This window comes from Salvelinus alpinus, chromosome 13 (assembly GCF_045679555.1).
Source record: "Salvelinus alpinus chromosome 13, SLU_Salpinus.1, whole genome shotgun sequence".
Lineage (NCBI taxonomy): Eukaryota > Metazoa > Chordata > Actinopteri > Salmoniformes > Salmonidae > Salvelinus > Salvelinus alpinus.
In genome coordinates this window covers 26,125,615-26,146,398 of record NC_092098.1, presented here as the reverse complement: position 1 = coordinate 26,146,398, position 20,784 = coordinate 26,125,615, and the positions used below count along the sequence as shown (strand labels likewise).

Below are 20,784 nucleotides of genomic sequence, written 5' to 3'. Positions count from 1 at the left end.
TCAAGGACATTGAGACTTGTCCCGAAGCCACTCCTGCGTTGTCTTGGCTGTGTGCTTAGGGTTGTTGTCCTGTTGGAAGGTGAACCGTCGCCCCCAGTCTGAGGTCCAGAGCGCTCAGGACTTCATCAAGGATCTCTCTGTACTTTGCTCAGTTCATCTTTCCCTCGATCCTGACTAGTCTCCCAGTACCTGCCGCTGAAAAGCATCCCAACAGCATGATGCTGCCACCACCATGCTTCACCGTAGGGATGGTGCCAGGTTTCCTCCAGACATGACATGACGCTTGACATTCAGGCAAAAGAGTTAGAGAATCTAGAGTTAGACTAGAGTCTTGTTTTTCATGATCTGAGAGTCTTTAGGTGCCTTTTGGCAAACTTCAAGCGGGCTGTCATGCCTTTTACTGAGGAGTGGCTTTTGTCTGGCCACTCCTACAATAAAGGCCTGATTGGTGGAGTGTTGCAGAGATGTTTGTCCTTCTGGAAGGTTCTCCCATCTCTAGAGGAACTCTGGAGCTCTTCCAGAGTGACCATCTGGTTCTTGGTCACCTCCTTGACCAAGGCCCTTCTCCCCCGATTGCTTAGTTTGGCCGGGCAGCCAGTTCTAGGAAGAGTCTTGGTGGTTCTAAACTTCTTCCATTTAAGATTGATGGAGGCCACTGTGTTCTTGGGGACCTTCAATGCTGCAGACATTTTTTGGTGCCTTTCCCAGATCTGTGCCTTGACACAATCCTGTCTCTGAGCTTTACAGACAATTCCTTTGACCTCATGGCTTGATTTCTGCTCTGACATGCACTGTCACCTGTGGGACCTTATATAGACAGGTGTGTGCCTTTCCAAATCTTGTCCAATCTATTGAATTTACCACAGGTGGACTCGAATCAAGTTGTAGGAACATCTCAAGAATGATCAATGGAAACCGGATGCACCTGAGCTCAATTTCGAGTCCCATAGCAAAGCGGTCTGAATAATTTTGTAAATAAGATGTTTTTTTATTTTTAATGCATTTGCAAACAATTCTTAACCTGTTTTCTCTTTGTCGTTATGGGGTATTGTGTGTGTAGATTGAGGAAAACATTTTAGAATAAGGCTATAACTTAAAAAAATGTGTAACAAGTCAAGGGTTCTGAATACTTTCCAAATGCACTGTATGTATCTAGTTCGACTGTACGTGTCCAGTAAGACTATCCTATCAGATGGTAGTGGCGGTAGTAAGTGTACATTTCAGGCCAGGAGTATAGAGATGTTGAAAAGAGCCGTTTGAAGAGTTAGCCACCAGTTCATTGGTTGTTCAAGTAAAAGACTGATGGTTTTTTAGACCTGTGGATTCAATAAGGGTCGTCCTCCTCTCTGTAGGTCCAATATTGCCCCTCCCACTCCTAATGTAATTTACACAGGCCTAAAATGCTTGAACAAACATCTGGTTTCCATACTGACAGACATCCCTGTGACAGTGGTGCTCTCTGTCCTCCTGTCCTAAGTTGCCTGTCTCTTTCTCTTTGTCACCCTGCGTTTTCCCTGACCGCTTTCAGCAGCCATTCATTTATGTGAATACTGAGTGGATAACTATTATTACTGAGAGAGACTGTACCTCATAGCCAGTCCATTTGTAGGATATCTATAGTTTATATCAGTGAGGGTGGGATGCTTGTCGGATCCTATATTGTTTGGAGGAGGACTCAGACCAATAATATGTCGGCTACAATCCAATAAGCCTATGTACTAATTTCAGGAGCGGATTTAACCAAAAATAACCACATAGTATGACTGTCACATGCAATTTTAGTTTTGGAGCTCAATGTTGAGAGGTGAGAAATGTGACTTGTAGCGCCTAATATGGTAAAACACGCATAGGCTATAGACTGTGGCAATAAATAATACACTCATTTGAAGCAAAAAGCAGTCGTGAGATTATACTGGATTAGCAGTCATGACTTTTGTCATTCCCAATCATCTGTGTTGTAGCTACTGTTGGACAGAACTAGTGGGAAACGCAGGGCCGTGGTCACTAGCATAGTAGCATTACCTTCTCTTCCTATTCCCTAATATGCATTCAGATAGGGCCTCCCCTCCCTCTCAACCACTTTGCTAAGTCTGTCATGTGATGGGTTAGTCACCCTGGGGGATGGGAACATAAGAATACACACTGTGTGCAGATTCTCACCATGCACACTTTAAATTGCTTAATCTGTTCCAATCAAAATTCACTTTGTTGAATTTAAAATGTGGCTGCTGACGCTATTATTGGTGCACTGCAAACTAGTCTGATGCTGTGATTATGAATCAGCAGCTGTCACTGATAACACAGCAAAAATAATTCTGCAGCTTTTGGAAGTGAATTGCTTTTTGTGATTTACAATTAGCTTTCGATATGGTAAATGAACAGGAAATACATTAATGCTTCTTAAGGCTTTAGCTTACCTATTTAATGTTTATTCACCCAAAACTAATCAAACAAAACACAGGTGAGTAACCTTTTCTAACCTATCATCATTGATATATTAACACTATTAAATAACATGTAACAACGCGCAGTCTTAATCACTATTGAGAACCCCTCTTCTCCATTAGTTTAAGTGGTTTTATTTGCCAGTCCCCAAACACACTGCAACATACTGTATCTTTCCTCTCCCTTTAATACTGTCCATAAGTATTAATTAGTCCTCTTATATTTGACCTTGATGTAGATATGTCAAATTTGAGTGGTTATCTGTAAAATGTTGCTTTTCTTTGCTTAATCTCTGACTGGTGTTTTAGTAAGTCATGGTGACCTCCTTGCCTGATGCTCTCTGAGCCATGACTACCAACATTTCCAGCTTGACTCTCGTTACTCAAGTGGAATTTGGTATTTACTTTACCTTTCCCTCAGTCCGGTGTGTGTGTGTGGCTCTCTAACTCTGACCTGTGTGTGTTGATTTAGCTCTCAGATTAGCCACAACGGGTTGTTCTCCCATGCGATGCCCCTCTCTCTCCTCCCTCTGCCCCTCTCAGCCGCCAAAACCCTTCAGATCTTTAACATTGAGATGAAGAGCAAGATGAAGGCCCACACCATGACTGATGACGTCACCTTCTGGAAGTGGATCTCCCTGAACACAGTGGCACTTGTGACTGACAATGCCGTCTACCATTGGAGCATGGAGGGGGACTCCCAGCCAATCAAAGTCTTTGACCGGCACTCCAGCCTGGCGGGCTGTCAAATCATCAACTACCGCACTGACGCCAAGCAGAAGTGGCTGCTGCTCATTGGCATCTCCGCACAGGTCACTGTCTTAAACACACACACACACACTCATGCATATTCATGCAAGCGCACTCACACTATATTATGTTTGTAAATGTGGGGAAGAGGTCTGTCGGTGATAGAGATGCTCAGATTTTTTGACTCCACAAAGCAAGCTGGTTTGCAGGGATTTGTGATCATGCATGATGTCTACTTTGATGCTAATTAGCATTTTTGGATCTGAGAATAAATAGAGCCAAATATAATGATAAGTCATCTTGCCTGCGAGATTTACATGGTTATCAAAACGTCACGCCAGGGTAAGCCTACACAAAACACAGCCCTTATTTCAAGTGTTTCTAAAATCACCTATGGTGGAATAATGTTTGGATCCATTTCCCTATTTGACTGCTAGGTTTTATAGGTATTATGACACCTCCACTGTGGTCAGGTGCTGCTAAGAAGGACCTAGAAAAACTGCAGCAGGCCCAGAACACAACGGCACATCTTGTTCTTCACTCTAATCAGAGGGCTAATATCAATACTATGCATGCTAGTCTCTCTTAGCTAAGAGTTGAGGAGAGACTGAATGCATCACTCCTTTTTTTTAATAAGAAACATTCATGTTGAAAATTCCAAATCGTTTGCATAGTCAACTTAGTCAGCTCTGACACACACACACACCCACCAGACTTGCCACCAGGGATTTTTTTCACAGTCCCCAAATCCAGAACAAATTCAAGTTGACGTCCAGTATTATATAGAGCCATTATTGCATTGAACTCCCTTCATCTCATGTTTTTGAAATGAACAACAAACCTGGTTTAAAAAAACTGATAAAAGCAGCATCACTGCACAACGCCTGTCCCCTTTTTGACCTAGATATTGTGTATGCACTGATATGTAGGTCTGGCTTTGAGCTGTTGTCTATTAATGTCCTGTATTATGTCATGTTTTGTGTGGACCCCAGGAAGAGTAGCTGCTGCTTTCGTAACAGCTAATGGGGATCCAAATCAAATACAAAAAACACCAACTCCTCCATGACAGTGAATATCCCTGATCACACACGCGGCGTGGCCTTAGTATGCATCATCAAACTCAATCGACTGACTGCCAAGCAGGACATTGCATACCCTGTTGCTCTGTAGTTTGATGTGTTTTCTCTGCTGCAGCAAAACCGTGTGGTGGGTGCCATGCAGCTGTACTCTGTGGACAGGAAGGTGTCACAGCCCATCGAGGGCCACGCCGCAGGCTTCGCCCAGTTCAAGATGGAGGGCAACACAGAGGAGTCCACACTGTTCTGCTTTGCTGTGAGAGGACAGGCCGGGGGAAAGGTAGGACAGGGGAGGAGAAGAGGGAGAAAGGACTGGCAGGTTAAAGTCTATTGTCGTTGGTAGATATTATAGTTTTTTCATTTTCACTTCACAATACTCAGTGGACAAATCTGGTTTAAATAACGTAATTATAACCAGATTACCACTAAGTGGTTGAAATCTGGTTGTATTGACGTCATTGCAACCAGTTTTGCCCGTTGGCTAAGCACTTTGTAGATGACCGTAAATGACATTGTTCTCAATGATCCTCTAATGTAGTTGCACATCATTGAGGTGGGCACCCCAGCCACAGGGAACCAGCCTTTTCCAAAGAAAGCAGTGGACGTGTTCTTCCCTCCAGAGGCTCAGAATGACTTCCCAGTGGCCATGCAGGTAGATAATAGCTATGTACTGTACATATCACAGTTATACCCATTTCACACAACTGAGCAATGCAAAGTGGTGCTGCAGTGGCCTGGTTACGGATTCACCATAAATGCATGCTGGAAAGGAGAATGTGAAAAAATATCAGATTCGGCACAATATTGTGAAAAGGGCATTAGTGTTAGCCAATGATGGCCTGTTAGAAACCTTGGACTGTAGTTTTCACTGTTCGCCTCTGTTAGACCAGGGCAGCCTGACATTGTGACTCTGACTGCACATAGTGAAGAGGGGCATGCACATCACTGATGGCCTGAAATGGTCCATTCACACACAGTGTGGTGAAGGTGCAACAAGTGCCACTTCAACCTAAGGAGGCTGAAGAAATTCGGCTTGTCCCCTAAGACCCTCTACAGATGCACTATTGAGAGTATCTTGTCTGGCTGTATCACTGCCTGGTACAGCAATTGCACCGTTTGCAACCGCAGGGCTCTCCAGAGGGTGGTGGGGTTAGGCCAGCGCATCATTGGGGGCACACTTCCTGCGCTCCAGGACATTTACAGCAACTGGTGTCACAGGAAGGCCAAGAAGATCATCATGGACCTCAGCCACTGCATGTACACCCCACTACCATCTAGAAGGCGAAGACTGTACAAGTGCATCAAAGCTGGGACCTAGAGACTAAAAAACAGCTTCTATCTCCAGGCCATGAGACTGTTAGTCACCACTAGCTGGCCTCCGCTCAGTACCCTGCCCTGAACTTTAGTCACTGTTACTAGCCGGCTACCACCCGGTAATCTACCCTGTACCTTAGAGACTGCTGCCCCATGTACATAGTCATTGAACACTCATCATTTTAAGAATGTTTACGTACTGTTTTAGCCACTTCATATGTACAGTGCCTTTGGGAAAGTTCAGACCCCTTGACTTTTTCTGCATTTTGTTACGTTACAGCCTTATTCTAATATTGATTAAATAAATAAAAAAAATTCTCAGCAATCTACACACATTGCCCCATAATGACAAAGCAAAAAACAGGTTTTTAGACATTTGAAAACAAAAAAACTTGCGGATATCACATTTACATAAGTATTCAGACCCTTTACTCAGTACTTTGTTGAAGCACCTTTGGCAGCGATTACAGCCTCGAGTCTTCTTGGGTATGACGCAACAAGCTTGGCACACCTGTATTTGTGGAGTTTCTCCTATTCTTCTCTGCAAATCCTTTCAAGCTCAGGTTGGATGGGGAGCATCGCTGCACAGCTGTTTTCAGGTCTCTCCAGAGATGTTCAATCGGGTTCAAGTCCGGGCTCTGCCTGGGCCACTCAAGGACCTTCAGAGACTTGTCCCGAAGCCACTCCTGTGTTCTATTGGCTGTGTGCTTAGGGTCGTTGTCCTGTTGGAAGGTGAACCTTCGCCCCAGTCTGAGGTCCTGAGTGCTCTGGAGCAGGTTTTCATTAAGGATCTCTCTGTACTTTGCTCTGTTTACCTCAAACCTTACTAGTCTCCTAGTCCCTGCCTCGGAAAAACATCCTGACAGCATGATGCTGCCACCACCATGCAGGGATGGTGCCTGGTTTCCTCCAGATGTGACGCTTGGCATTCAGGCCAAAGAGTTCAATCTTGGTTTCATCAGATAGAGAATCTTGTTTCTCATGGTCAGAGTCCTTTAGGTGCCTTTTGGCAAATTCCAAGCGGGCTGTCGTGCCTTACTGAGGGGTGGCTTCCGTCTGGCCACTCTACCATAAAGGCCTGATTGGTGGAGTGCTGCAGAGATGGTTGTCCTTCTGGAAGGTTCTCCCATCTCCACAGAGGAACTCTGGACCTCTGTCAGAGTGACCATCGGTTTCTTGGTCACCTCCCTGACCAAGGCCCTTCTCCCCTGATTTCTCAGTTTGGCCGGGTGACCAGATCTAGGAAGAGTCTTGGTGGTTCCAAACTTCTTCCATTTAAGAATGATGGAGGCCACTGTGTTCTTAGACCTTCAATGCTGCAGAAGTTTTTTGGTACCCTCTACCAGATCTGCGCCTTGACACAATCCTGTCTCGGAGCTCTACGAACAATTCCTCCAACCTCATTGCTTGGTTTTTGCTCTGACATGCACTGTCAACTGTGGGACCTTTTTATATAGACAGGTGTGTGCCTTTCCAAATCATGTCCAATCAATTTAATTTACCACAGGTGGACTCCAATCATGTTGGAGAAACATCTCAAAGATCAATGGAAACAGGATGCACCTGAGCTCAATTTCGAGTCTCATAGCAAAGGGTCTGAATACTTATGTAAATAAGGTACTTATGGTTTTTGTTTAATACATTTGCAAAAATGTCTAAACCTGTTTTCACCTTGGTATTGTGTGTAGATTGAGGAGTTTATTTAATCCATTTTAGAATAAGGCTTTAACATAATAAAATGTGGAACAAGGAAACGGGTCTAAATACTTGGAGAATGCACTGTATATCCTCTGAGTACAAAACATCTATCAATGACATACACTGACCAGGTGAATCCAGTTGAACGCTATGATGCCTTATTGGTAATCCACTTCAATCAGTGTAGATGAAGGGGAGGAGACCGGTTAGAGAATGATTTTTAAGTCTTGCGACATGGAATGTGTATGTGTGCCATTCAGAGGGTGAATGGGCAATGTAAAGATGTAAGTGCCTTTGAACGGGGTATGGTAGTAGGTGCCAGGTGCACCAGTTTGTGTCTAGAACACTGCTGGGTTTTTCACGCTCAAGTTTCCTGTGTGTATCAAGAATGGTCCACCACCCAATGGACATCCAGCCAACTTGACACAACTGTGGGAAGCATTGGAGTCAACATGGGCCAGCATCCCTGTGGAACGCTTTCGACACCGTGTAGAGTCACCTTGTGTATTGTTTTGTATTACTTGACTGTTGAGGCTATAAATACTATAATTTCGCTTCACCTGCGAGTTAACGTCTAAAAATGTGTACGCAACTGATTTTGTTTTGAGGTGGCTGTAGATTAGGACAGGGATGTATTGGCACAGGAAGAGGGGAGCTTTATATATCCTTTCTTTCATTCATCAATGAATGATAGAAACCTGTACTGCCCTTGAAGGATTTTCTTTCAACCTCCAACATACTTGGCCTTTTCATTTTATACATTTGGTTTTTCTAAACAGATTTTTCCACCTTTTCCTCTCAGATAAGCTCCAAGCAGGATGTGGTGTTCCTCATCACCAAATATGGCTACATCCACCTGTATGACCTGGAGACTGGCACCTGCATCTACATGAACAGGATCAGCGGAGAGACCATCTTTGTTACGGCCCCTCACGAAGCCACCGCCGGCATCATTGGGGTCAACAGGAAAGGACAGGTACAGATACCACCTCTCCCACCCTCCTCTATTCCAAACCGACCTCCTTTATCCACACCTCCTCTACCCCGAGTGGTCTGAGGTTGGAATAGAAATATGGCCTGATTGAACGATTGATTGACTTCAAGATGTTTAATGAGTTTCGAGTTGAACAATGTAAAGAGAACCTTCACCTCATCCTCCACTAATGATTAGATTATTTTCTACCACCTCTACTGTGTATCATGTAATATATAGCCTAATACATTGAAATCCATTCAGCTAGATGAGGCTAGTTGAAACCCTTGTGGTATTTCTATTGATGTGCTCCACTGTAACCCAGCCCAGTCGGTTTCGTCCTCATTACTGTACCACCGCTGGTCCAATACTGCTCTGCATTCCATACATTATACAGCCTATAATGTAGTCTCTCTGGGGATGCCAGAAACATCCACCACCGTGAGCTGATTACTCAAGCGGTACCATGGATAATACCACCCACCACCACCGCATCTAAGACCCAATAAGACAATCATCACCACATTCAACCCTCTTTCATATTTAATCATGTTTTCATGGGCAACACAGGGAAGTGGATAAATGCTAGGTGGACGAGTGGTGTTGAGCGAACAGGATAAATAAACAATTCCCCCGGCCTGCCGTTGTCAGAGGGCTCAATCTAAGCCAGGAGCTGTGCGTTCATTATAAATAATCCAAGGTGTCACTGGTGAACCAGCGAGAGAGCCCCCCTCCCCTCCAACACACACATCCTCCACTGTGAAGGCATTACAGCAGGATAATGGGATCCATCTAGCTGATGAATAATGTTACAGCCAGGCCACAGACCCCATGCATTATTGAGTGGAGGAGGGAAAGTTGATCTGAGAGAGACACAAACTAGAGCACAGAGCACACAGCGCTAGACATTGGCTGGGGGTTTCCATAGAGCAGTGAGCACAGACTGGCTGTGGTTTGTATAGATAATGGCATAGAGACACTGGCAGGGTGTGGCTTCTAAACAGTAGAGTGGTTGGGTTGGGCTACAGCCTCCACTTGACTAGGGCTCAGGTGAATGAATGGCATTGGACATATTTAGGCCTAATCCTCTCTTCTTGTCAGTGGAATGTTTGATAAGTGAATTCATTTGCTTCCCTTTGGCTGCTGAAGATGTAGCCAAGCTAACTGGAGTTGGAATGCAACAGCATAGTAGTCTTGTGTAGTTTGATTGCTCATTATAGTTGGAATGAATTGTAATATCTTAAGAGCATAATGCTTTGGTAATAGGGATGCCTGCTGGCTAAGCAGGTCCCTACAGTGCTTTTTTTCTCCATCGAGTCCCACACAGGGAGCTGTGGGGCTCACATCTCCTCTTCTGTGTGTGTGTGTAGCGTGCGCCGTCCGTCCGTGTCCAAGATGCTGCGTCTGCAGCCTGGCACTGGCTGACCTTGAGATGGAGGAATCCCTGCAAAAAGCTGCACAAAGCTGCCCTTCAGAAATTGGAGAGATAAGAGAGGTGGAGAGAGAAGGGAGAAAAGGGAGAGTGAAAGAGAGGGAGAAAAAAGCCACTACCCTCTCAGCAGCACATGATGTTGAGTGGGAGGCACCAATGCTCTTACTGCTGACTGGCTGGGAGGAGAGGCTCTTTGTCAGCCAATCACAGCCCCTAGAGTCACCCCGCATCACAGGACTCTGACGTAAGCTTTGTCGTCAGTCACAACTGTGTGTGTTTGATTCAAGGCCACTGTAACACCGATACTACGGCTCGTCTCATTGGCAGCTCAGTGTCTGATGGGTCTATTTTTTTTTAGATGTGGTTGTCCTAATGATATAAAAAGGGTTTTCTTGGTTGAGGGCCAAGATGTGGTGACTTCCACTCTGTCAGAACCCGTTGTGGATGATGTCAGAGCTCTCTGTAGTCTAAGGGTTTGACTCACAGCTCATCCCCCTCCTGCCCATCTCTCTGCCCCTAGGTCGCTCTCTCTGCCCCTAGGTCGCTCTCTCTGCAGCCTCTACCTCCTGCCCCTTTCTCTGCCCCTAGGTCGCTCTCTCTGCAGCCTCTCCCTCCTCCCCTACACACACACACACACACACACACTCTCTCTCTGTGGTAGAGAGGGCATATCTACACTAAGAGCTCCATTGTATTTTTTTAACCTTTTCTTTCCCTCCATCCCACCCACCCTTTATTGGCCCATCCATATTATTTGGGGATGTGGTCTCTGACCCCTCCTCTCTGAGTGAAGGGGAGAATGAGGTGCAGTCATGCCTCCTATAGAGCCTCACCTACCAGAGGCTCACCATACACTGACACACTAATGATGTATTTATTACCATACCAGCCCCAACCCACAGCCTGGCTCAATGCCCCCACAACAAATTATAGTATTTAGCCTAATATGCCATGATTGCCCTCTACGTGTCTCTATTCTGTTTTATCTCCATGCTCATAGAAGTAAAACGGTGTGTGCTTGCTGGAATATATATGCGACGCAGCGGAGTCTATGGTGCACTATGCAGTGTCCGTCATCGATGGTTGTCACTGAGTGCACTCACGCTGTGACGCTGATGGCGTTTGACAGGCCCTGAATCGTCTGCCTGTTAGTGAGACTACTACAGACTGAGGCCATTTCAAAGTGGTCCATTCAAGGCTCTTGTTATACATTTGCCCCCCACCTCCCTCCCTCTGACCTCACTGTCCTTCTCTCCTCTGATTGGTTGCTTGTCATTTGGAGTATTCTTTGAACAATGTGGCCAGCTGGTGCCTAACTGGGTTGGTGCAGGAGAAGTACAAAAAGGGAATAAATTAACGGTTAGCTAGCTCCATCTCTCCAGCAGAAAGCAGACACCCCTCTCTCTCCCTCCCTCGCTCCCCTCCACACATGTCTGTGTCCTTTGTTTACTTGTGACGTTGTAGCTTGGATTGCCTCTGGCCTGCCATTCACTGTCCTGTCTGTCAGTTACCTGATCTGGAGCATACGCTTTCATATCAACATGTCTGTCAATGGGAACAGTGTGTAAAAACAGAGGCCATTGTAGCTAGATAGTAGATACAGTCCCCTGTCAACAAGTTAGAGGAGTAAACACTAGTGAGATGGTAGAGCGCAATGTTGTTGATTTAATTTCTCCAGTCATGTGACAGTAGTTCTTAAATTGCGTTTTTAATTAAGCTTTTTTGTGACCCTGTAAATACTTCAGATTTTTCCATAATTCAACAAAGGCCACAATCCACTCTTAATCTGCAACCCACAAGTAGAGACTTGTCATGACCCACAGATCCAACCCACCATTTGAAAAATGATAGTAAGCAATACCTTTATGACATCTGTGAAATGTCCCCTCAGGTTCCCCCTGTGCTGTGTCTAGGATAATGTCCAGAGACTCTTCTTTCACTGTGTCTCTCTGTCTCCAGGTTCTGTCAGTGTGTGTTGAGGAGGAGAACATCATCCCTTACATCACCAATGTGCTGCAGAACCCAGACCTGGCCCTGCGCATGGCCGTCCGTAACAACCTGGCCGGGGCCGAGGAGCTTTTCGCGCGCAAGTTCAACAACCTGTTTGCTGGCGGAAACTACTCTGAAGCTGCCAAGGTGGCCGCCAACGCACCAAAGGTAACGAACACATCAACGGTACAAGGTCTCCCTCCAGGGGTGAGCTGATCACATCACTGTGATGTAATGGAAGTTAAAGTAACTGTCTAGTTTTTCCAGATTACTATGAATATGACCCTTAATTAATTACATTGAGTGAAATAGTTTTCCTTCCAAGAAATATTAATGACAAGTAAACAGCTGCTCAGCCAACGAGCTAGCGTGATGTCACATATGAGGAAGTGGCAAGCATTTTTGAAACGGTCTATTTGAGATACAAGTTTGAGGTGGGTTTTTGAAGTGTTTTATAAAAATTAAAAAAATGCTTTGGCCACATGAGTATATTTTAAAAGTGAGATTTTCACTGGACAGTTTAAAGTGTGATATCTACCTCTTTACAACCAAAGTGCATTTCCTTCCATTTGTTCTTGTCTTATGTCAATACACTAGAAAAGTGAATAATGGGTTATTTCATCACTGGAGTCTATAGTGTACATATGCAAATCAGACTGTTCTAATGAGCGTGTCCCCAGCATGTACAATATGTTGCTATGTGCAATATGTTTTTTAGCAAAACCCTCTCCAAAATGTATATCAGCAGTATCTCTGTCTGTGTGTTTATATAAACTGCAGCTGACCCCTCCACCCATGTCTAAGTTGTTCCCTCTCTGCTCTCTCCTCCAGGGTATCCTGCGTACTCCAGACACCATCCGTAAGTTCCAGAGTGTGCCAGCCCAGCCGGGCCAGACCTCTCCCCTGCTGCAGTACTTTGGCATCCTGCTGGACCAGGGCCAGCTCAACAAGTTTGAGTCTCTGGAGCTGTGCAGGCCCGTCCTACAGCAGGGACGCAAGCAGCTGCTGGAGAAGTGGCTCAAAGAGGACAAGGTGTGTGTGTGACTGTGTCAGATAAAGGGGGGGGGGAGATGGGTATCTGACCTTCCATAGGAAGAGGTTTTTCCTAAGCTGTGTGTCTGTCCATGTTGATATCTTCCTAGTCATCTGGGTTGTTAATCCTTTCTAAAATGAGCCAATCTGTTTGTTATGCTGAGTATTTAAATTATTTTTTGTCCCTCCTTCAAAGCATGCTTGGCAATATTAGCATCTCCTTTGTCATTCTCAATGTTCCCCCCCATAGCTTTCTGCTTCACACTAATCGTGAATATTAAAATGTGTTAACCCAACACCTGATGGTAATTCCGCACATTCCAAACATAACGTTCCAGCAGTGTTTTTCATTAGGGTCGTTTACCTGTAGGGCACAGGAGGTTGGTGGCACCTTAATTGGGGAGGACGGGCTTGTGGTAATGGCTGGAGGTGAATATGTGGAATGGTATTAAACATGGTTTGATGCCATTCCATTGACTGTTCCAGCCATTATGAGCCGTCCTCCCCTCAGGAGCCTCCACTGCTGTAGGGTAGTTGTGGTGAAACCTACTTTGTCTCTTAGCTGGAGTGTTCTGAGGAGCTGGGGGACCTGGTGAAGTCAGTGGACCCCACCCTGGCTCTCTCCGTCTACCTGAGGGCCAACGTACCCAACAAGGTCATCCAGTGCTTCGCTGAGACCGGACAATTCCCCAAGATAGTCCTGTACGCCAAGAAGGTACGTTGTCACTCTGAGACAGAGCTCCGTTGCTGTTCTTGTTTCTTTTCCTTGGTTTGGTTTCCTCATTACACAGTTGAGGAAGTGGATGAGCTGTATCTTAGTATCCAGAGGGGTGCTTTAGAAAGGGGCTGGGGCCAAATAGGGTTTGCAAGGAGGGTTTTTGCTTTTGTTAGCTAGATGCTTGATGTGTGAATGAAAAGTATGTCATACGACAATTACAGTTTTTTTGTGGTAGTATGTAATATTACAAATATGCACGTTGAGGAGCGGGATGGTGCATTGGTGGTTGTAACTGTTGCTCTTCCTGTGTCTGTAGGTGGGCTACACTCCAGACTGGATCTTCCTGCTGAGGAATGTGATGAGGATCAGTCCAGAACAGGGCCTGCAGTTCTCCCAGATGCTTGTCCAGGACGAGGAGCCTCTGGCTGACATTACACAGGTTGGTAGGAGGGAGGGGGAGGAGGAACAGGGGAGGGAGAGATGAGAGGTTGCGGAAGGCTTAGGATAGAGGGGATGAGGCATCAGACAAATGTTTTGCTTCAGTTGCACTTTTCCACTCACATGAGAATTGTCTATCGGCATACAGCGCTCTGACTCTGTAGCTTTTCTCCGGTACTTTTCCCAGTGTTTCTCCTGTAAAATGCAAGATTAACTTGAAGCAAAACATTAGGAAATGCAGCTGGCTACATTCTTCCTATGATAAACATTAGAAATGTGATGGCCATGCACCGTTTTTGCAAATAATGCATTGCTTTTTTCATTGTAAGCTCATTAACTTGTGTGGCTGCTAGCCAAATAGCGTTGCACTTCTGTCATCTTTAGTTGCATGTCCCTGATCACTCTATTGAAGCATAAAAACACTATTGACTTTTAATAGAACACGCAGGTGAAATGGTTTAAAACGCAGATATTTAACGTTTTGAAAAGGCAGATTTCTGAACTGTAATACGACCCCTGAACACTGTGTGTATTGGCTGTCTTATGTTGACAGTTGTTCCTTTCTCTCTGGCCCCTGTCTGTTCAGATCGTGGATGTCTTTATGGAGTATAACCTGATCCAGCAGTGTACCTCCTTCCTATTGGACGCCCTGAAAAACAACAGGCCTTCTGAGGGACCGCTGCAGACACGCCTCCTGGAGATGAACCTCATGCACGCCCCACAGGTTCTCTCACACACACACACACACACACACACAGAGAGGGAGCGCTTACATTTTGAGAATATGCCAATTTAATATTTGTTTGCGCTCAAAGCAAACGTGACTGTAAGTGACATTCACACGTTAACACTGTTCTATTCTTATCCTTCTCTGTAGGTTGCTGATGCCATCCTGGGCAACCAGATGTTCACCAACTACGACCGTGCCCACATAGCCCAGCTGTGTGAGAAGGCTGGTCTGCTGCAGAGAGCTTTAGAGCATTACACCGACCTGTACGACATCAAACGGGCCGTGGTGCACACACACCTGCTCAACCCAGAGGTAGTAACCCTACAAACTCTAGAGGACCCCACCCTAACCCTCTATAACAGTAGTACTCAGGCCACTCCCCTCATATGTGCCAGCTTGTGTGTGAAAAAACAACCAGAATACATTAGTTTCAATTAAATTCTAAATCATTAATTTGATTTAGACTTTTAGGACCCTTGTATGTATAAAAATAGATGTATTTGATGAAAGATTGAATTTGGCCTTACCTGCTAAATGTTTTTATAAAAAGGAGGTGTGTTTGGAAGTGTCCTATATCTGAAGCTCTGGAAAATATTATTTTTGTTACCCATATTTAACCCCTTTTTTGGGGCGCACTTAAGTATTTCCATATACTGTACTTCCATAAAATGTTTTAACTGGTACTGGCCTACCTTCAGATGAGTCCCGTGCTGCTTGTGTGGGTCGTAGAGCAGAACTGATTAAAAGTGGGGTCATATTAATTTGTAGCCCAAACCGTTCTGAACCCTGGCTAGATGAACATGACTGTCATGTATTTCCACATGACATTATCTAGCTCTGCTGCTGCTTTTACCTCCTCTGTGCCTCCTCTCTCTGTCTTTTCTCTCCTCTCTTAATTCAAAAGGGCTTTGTTTTTGATTAGCCAGTAATTCGACATTACCAGTAAACATTAAATACACAAACGTTTTAAAAGAATAACATGTTATATTATAAGCTTTTAAAATGTTATGTAACGATTATAATGTTTTATAATTAGCTGTGTACAAGGTTGTGACAATGTGCAAATAGTGGAAGGTATGAATGGCAAAGGGAAAATAAATGATCTTTCTCTCTCTCCTTAGTGGCTGGTGAACTTCTTTGGCTCCCTCTCAGTGGAGGACTCTCTGGAGTGCCTGAGGGCCATGTTGTCTGCCAACATCCGTCAGAACCTGCAGATCTGTGTCCAGGTGGCTTCCAAGTACCACGAGCAGCTCTCTACCAACTCCCTAACGGAGCTCTTCGAGTCCTTCAAGAGTTTCGAGGGTGAGACACACAGACACACTGTTTCACACTTATGCTTCATAGATCACTCTCTCTTCCAGCAATCAGCTAAGTAGGCCTGAGGCAACAGGGTCTGTCCGTAGGCTCTGTAGAATGTCCTAGAGTGGAGTGGTGCCCACTAGGGCAGGCTGCTGGACCTCTTTAAGCCCAGGGTAGACTAGATAGGAGGTAGTCAATCATAATGGAGGTACAGCTCAATAAACTAAATGAGAGAGACCCTGTTTTCAATTGTCCAAATAATTTTGCAAAAGAACATAGAGCCTGAAGTGTGATGTACATTTAATTAAACCAGGGGTGATGAGATGGCAACAGTAGCCATCCGCTCCAGTCTCTTGGGGTACAGTTGCCAGCCACCTTATCGTAATCACTGTTCTATTTCCCAGCCAATGGCTCACAATTGAACTTGACTTTATGTCCTGACATGTCAGACTGGCATGGTGTCTGGTACTGTATTTCCTCTTGACTGACATTGTCTCCATGGTGATGCTTTGTCCCAGGTCTGTTCTACTTCCTGGGTTCCATTGTTAACTTCAGCCAGGACCCAGAGGTCCACTTCAAGTACATCCAGGCAGCCTGCAAGACGGGACAGATCAAAGAGGTGGAGAGGATCTGCCGAGAGAGCAACTGCTACGACCCCGAACGAGTCAAGAACTTCCTCAAGGTAAAAGATGGAGGGAGAAGGTATCTAGAGGGAGATGAAATGCAATGGACTAAACATACTCTTGTTTTTTTCCCCCTCCTATCTTTCTTTAGTTTAACTTTATTCTATTCTCTTTCATTCTCACACTCTCGTCTTTCCTTATCATTATCATTTATTTTGAAATTGTATTGCATTTAAATTACAAAATCTGACCTTCTGAACTTCTGTCTATCCTATGAATACGTAGATGTGCCTGCTAACACTAGCATTCGTGAAAAGCTTTCATTTAGCCTTCATTGGTAAGAAGTTCCTGATGGCAGTTATCTCTTGTGCTTTTCCCTGTTGTCTGTGGAATTGCAGGACATGTACCAGGTAAATCTATCCCCGAGTACAGGACACCCTCCCTATTTTAGTTTCACCGCCGCCCCTGACTTACTTCTAGAGATACAGGATTAAACCTGGGATTTGTATGACGAGTACAATGACACAACCCGTTAATGTACCCAAAAACCATTCATCCATGATGGGGTGCACTAAACTCTAGTCTGTCTGTCCAAAACCTGTAGTTTTACAGTTAGCTGAGCTACTAGCAACAGGGTGGTGTGAGTGTACTTCTGTTTTGGATTCGTAACTGTGCATATACAGTGGGGCGGCAGGTAGCCTGGTGGTTAGAGCTTTGGACTTGTAACCGAAGGTTGCAACATCGAATCCCCGAGCTGACAAGGTAAAAGTCTGTCGTTCTGCCCCCGAACAAGGCAGTTCGGGGGCACTGTTCCCAGGCCGTCATTGAAAATAAGAATTTGTTCTTGACTGACTTGCCTAGTTAAATAAAGGTAAAATAAAAAATATATACCTAGCTGTTATCTGAGCTGTAGTCAAGTTAAGTTTTGGTATTGCAGTTCTGTTATCCGTATGTAAGGTCTATCCAGCACAAATGAACTCAAGTAAGCATGGCTATTGTGGTGCATTTAAATTTTGTTTTCCTATGTGGATGGATTCAGAAACAAAATTTACGTCATCCAGATAACCTGGTATGCCCACATACTGTAACAGTCTTCCTGGCTGTGCAAGAGGAGTCAATGGGCCTCATCATACACTGAGTCCCAAATAGCACCTCATGCCCTACATAGTGCATGGGCCCTGGTCAACAGTAGTGCACTGTAGGGAATAGGGTGACATTTGGGATGGAACCATATAGTTTCAACAACATGCTAAAGCTAGGCCAGCAGCATACCACCCTGCATACCACTGCTGGCTTGCTTCTGAAGCTAAGCAGGGTTGGTCCTGGTCAGTCCCTGGATTGGAGACCAGGTGCTGCTGGAAGTGGTGTTGGAGGGCCAGTAGGAGGCACTCTTTCCTCTGGTCTAAACAAAGATCCCAATGCCCCAGGGCAGTGATTGGGGACACTGCTCTGTGTAGGGTGCCGTCTTTCGGATGGGACGTTAAACGGGTGTCCTGACTCTCTGAGGTCATTAAAGATCCCATGGCACTTATCGTAAGAGTAGGGGTGTTAACCCCGGTGTCCTGGCTAAATTCCCAATCTGGCCCTCAACCATCACGGTCACCTAATAATCCCCAGTTTACAATTGGCTCATTCATCCCCCTCCTCTCCCCTGTAACTATTCCCCAGGTCGTTGCTGCAAATGAGAACGTGTTCTCAGTCAACTTACCTGGTAAAATAACGGTAAAATAAAAAAATTAATAAAAATATGTATTTTTGGTGGCAGACCCTTGGAGTGCTCTACAGGGCTGTGAGGTACTCAATCCCAGTGTATTAATCCTGTAGGAGTGTTGATGGCAGTCAGCCAGTGATCACACACACAACACGCACAGGAAACAACCGCAAAACACGCACTGTGTTGAGGGTCTACTGTTGCGTGCTCCAATAGTGGTGTGTATTGGGAGTGTGTGGCAGTACCTCAATAGTACCTGCAGAGGGAGGTGTACATGTGTGAGTGAGCTGTACTTGGCTTAGATCATTTTCTTGTTTCTTTCCTTTTTTGCCTCTTTCTCTGTCCATACTAGTAAACAATGTTTTCAATACCTAACCATCTTCTAATCTCTCAAAACGTGACTCCTTCCATTTGTCGTCGTAGTTGAAACATTTTTGGTTTTTGTTTTCCTCAATTGTGACATTTTTCAAATCACATGAGCAGGATCATTTTAAACTGGAAAATGAAATCCCAATTTCATATTCAGTGATTCTAATATTTATTTTGTCATTGTACATTAGTGGTTGTATGAGCCCAACGAGATTACAGTCAAACCTCTAGCTTTTTTTAACTACTTGCTTAATTTTGAGCTACTTTCTTAAAAATGTCTATACATACAGGTAGTAACAACAAAAACCCTCCAAACTTTAACACTTGCCATTACGATCAGTGGTTAAACCCAACCCTTACATGTCAGGTTTGGCTGTGATCATTGGTGGGCTCTGATCAGATGTTCAGTCTCATAACTATGTTGTGCTAACCTTGGCCCCTCCCCCTGCTCTGTGATTGGACAGGAGGCCAAGCTGACCGACCAGCTCCCACTCATCATTGTGTGTGACCGCTTCGACTTTGTCCATGACCTGGTCCTCTACCTGTACCGTAACAACCTGCAGAAATACATTGAGATCTATGTGCAGAAAGTAAGTGAATGTGGTCACACACTTTTGCTCAAACAAACACACTGTCAAGCATCCTAGTTGACATAATGTACAAACTTTTAAGCAAGATATTATCACTAAGTTTCATGTTCACTCAAACTAGTGCAGACTCAAGATAATGGCCCCACAGTGAAAATGCACAGTGTCCAAGAATATTGACGTGTGTGTTAGGTGAACCCCAGCCGTCTGCCAGTGGTGATAGGAGGGCTTCTGGATGTGGACTGTTCTGAGGACGTCATTAAGAGTCTGATCCTGGTGGTCAGAGGACAGTTCTCCACTGACGAACTGGTGGCTGAGGTGGAGAAGAGGAACCGGTACAACACAACCCTTTTTCATCAGATGGCAGAAAAAAACTACTAGTTAGAAGGGTTAATTTTAGTTGATAGTAGCTGTTATAGCACCTCAACCTATTTAAACACTGTGGTATCAAGAAATAAAGTACTCCTTACTTAGTCTTTTATACTAGCTGTGATATGAGCATCCGTAGTTGTCAGCAGGCTCATCTCCCTCTCTTTTTCTCTCCCTCTCCTCAGACTGAAGCTTCTCCTCCCCTGGCTGGAGGCCCGTATCCATGAGGGCTGTGAGGAGCCCGCTACCCACAATGCCCTGGCCAAGATCTACATCGACAGCAACAACAACCCTGAGCGCTTCCTGCGTGAGAACCCCTACTACGACAGCCGCGTGGTGGGCAAGTACTGCGAGAAGAGGGACCCTCACCTGGCCTGCGTTGCCTACGAGAGAGGACAGTGTGACCAGGAACTCATCAACGTCAGTAGCTTCTCCCTTCCTCTTCTTTTTCTTATAGGAAGTAGTTTCATATAGGTTAGAATGTAGGTCTAACTAAAACATATGAGTGTACATTTAAATTCTCTGCATTGCTATGCATTAATATGAACTGACATGCTTTGTTTACAACAGTAATACTGGGAATAGCCTACATATGAAAGTACTGTTTCAGAATGTGAGTTGAGAGCCTAGTGGACAAACAGTGTGCGCGCTCTGTTTCCTGTCAGGTGTGCAATGAGAACTCCCTGTTCAAGAGTCTGTCTCGCTACCTGGTCCGTCGCAGAGACCCGGACCTGTGGGCCAGCGTGCTGCTGGAGAGCAACCCCTTCAGAAGACCACTCATTGACCAGGTAGGTAGTCCCCATACACACCAGTCTGGACCAGCTCTGAACCAGTATTGGGATCAATTCCATTCTCAATTCAGTCAATCTTCAATAAAGGTTTTTCAATTTAAGAACAAACTTGTTCAGCTGCTGGAGAAGATCGTACTGTATAACTCAGCCTTCAGTGAACCTTCTGAATTGACCCAAACTCTGATTCATGCATCTACTCATGACCATATCGAAATCTATTTTCCCCTCCCTGTCAGGTGGTGCAGACAGCCCTGTCTGAGACCCAGGACCCAGAGGAGGTGTCAGTCACAGTAAAGGCCTTCATGACTGCAGACTTGCCCAACGAACTCATTGAGCTGTTGGAGAAGATCGTACTGGATAACTCTGTCTTCAGTGAACACAGGTAACAGAGCTACTAGAGCTCTGATACCTGTGCTCACTGTAGGCTGGGCTGTCCATTGT

The 20,784-nt window shown here is 45.0% G+C and overlaps 1 protein-coding gene across 8 annotated transcripts in view; it reads left to right on the top strand.

Moving 5' to 3' along the window:
• Positions 1–20,784, top strand: part of LOC139537453 (clathrin heavy chain 1) — a 51,725-nt gene that overhangs the window by 19,392 nt on the left and 11,549 nt on the right. For all 8 annotated transcript variants that reach the window (XM_071338750.1, XM_071338751.1, XM_071338753.1 and 5 more), the window contains exons 3-19: positions 2,988–3,256; positions 4,389–4,550; positions 4,809–4,922; positions 8,085–8,258; positions 11,647–11,844; positions 12,508–12,708; positions 13,271–13,423; positions 13,743–13,865; positions 14,451–14,588; positions 14,742–14,906; positions 15,716–15,896; positions 16,412–16,575; positions 19,061–19,186; positions 19,376–19,518; positions 19,738–19,972; positions 20,218–20,340; positions 20,580–20,725. In XM_071338750.1, the coding sequence (XP_071194851.1) occupies positions 2,988–3,256; positions 4,389–4,550; positions 4,809–4,922; positions 8,085–8,258; positions 11,647–11,844; positions 12,508–12,708; positions 13,271–13,423; positions 13,743–13,865; positions 14,451–14,588; positions 14,742–14,906; positions 15,716–15,896; positions 16,412–16,575; positions 19,061–19,186; positions 19,376–19,518; positions 19,738–19,972; positions 20,218–20,340; positions 20,580–20,725 (2,815 nt within the window). The remainder of the gene's footprint in view (positions 1–2,987; positions 3,257–4,388; positions 4,551–4,808; positions 4,923–8,084; positions 8,259–11,646; positions 11,845–12,507; positions 12,709–13,270; positions 13,424–13,742; positions 13,866–14,450; positions 14,589–14,741; positions 14,907–15,715; positions 15,897–16,411; positions 16,576–19,060; positions 19,187–19,375; positions 19,519–19,737; positions 19,973–20,217; positions 20,341–20,579; positions 20,726–20,784) is intronic.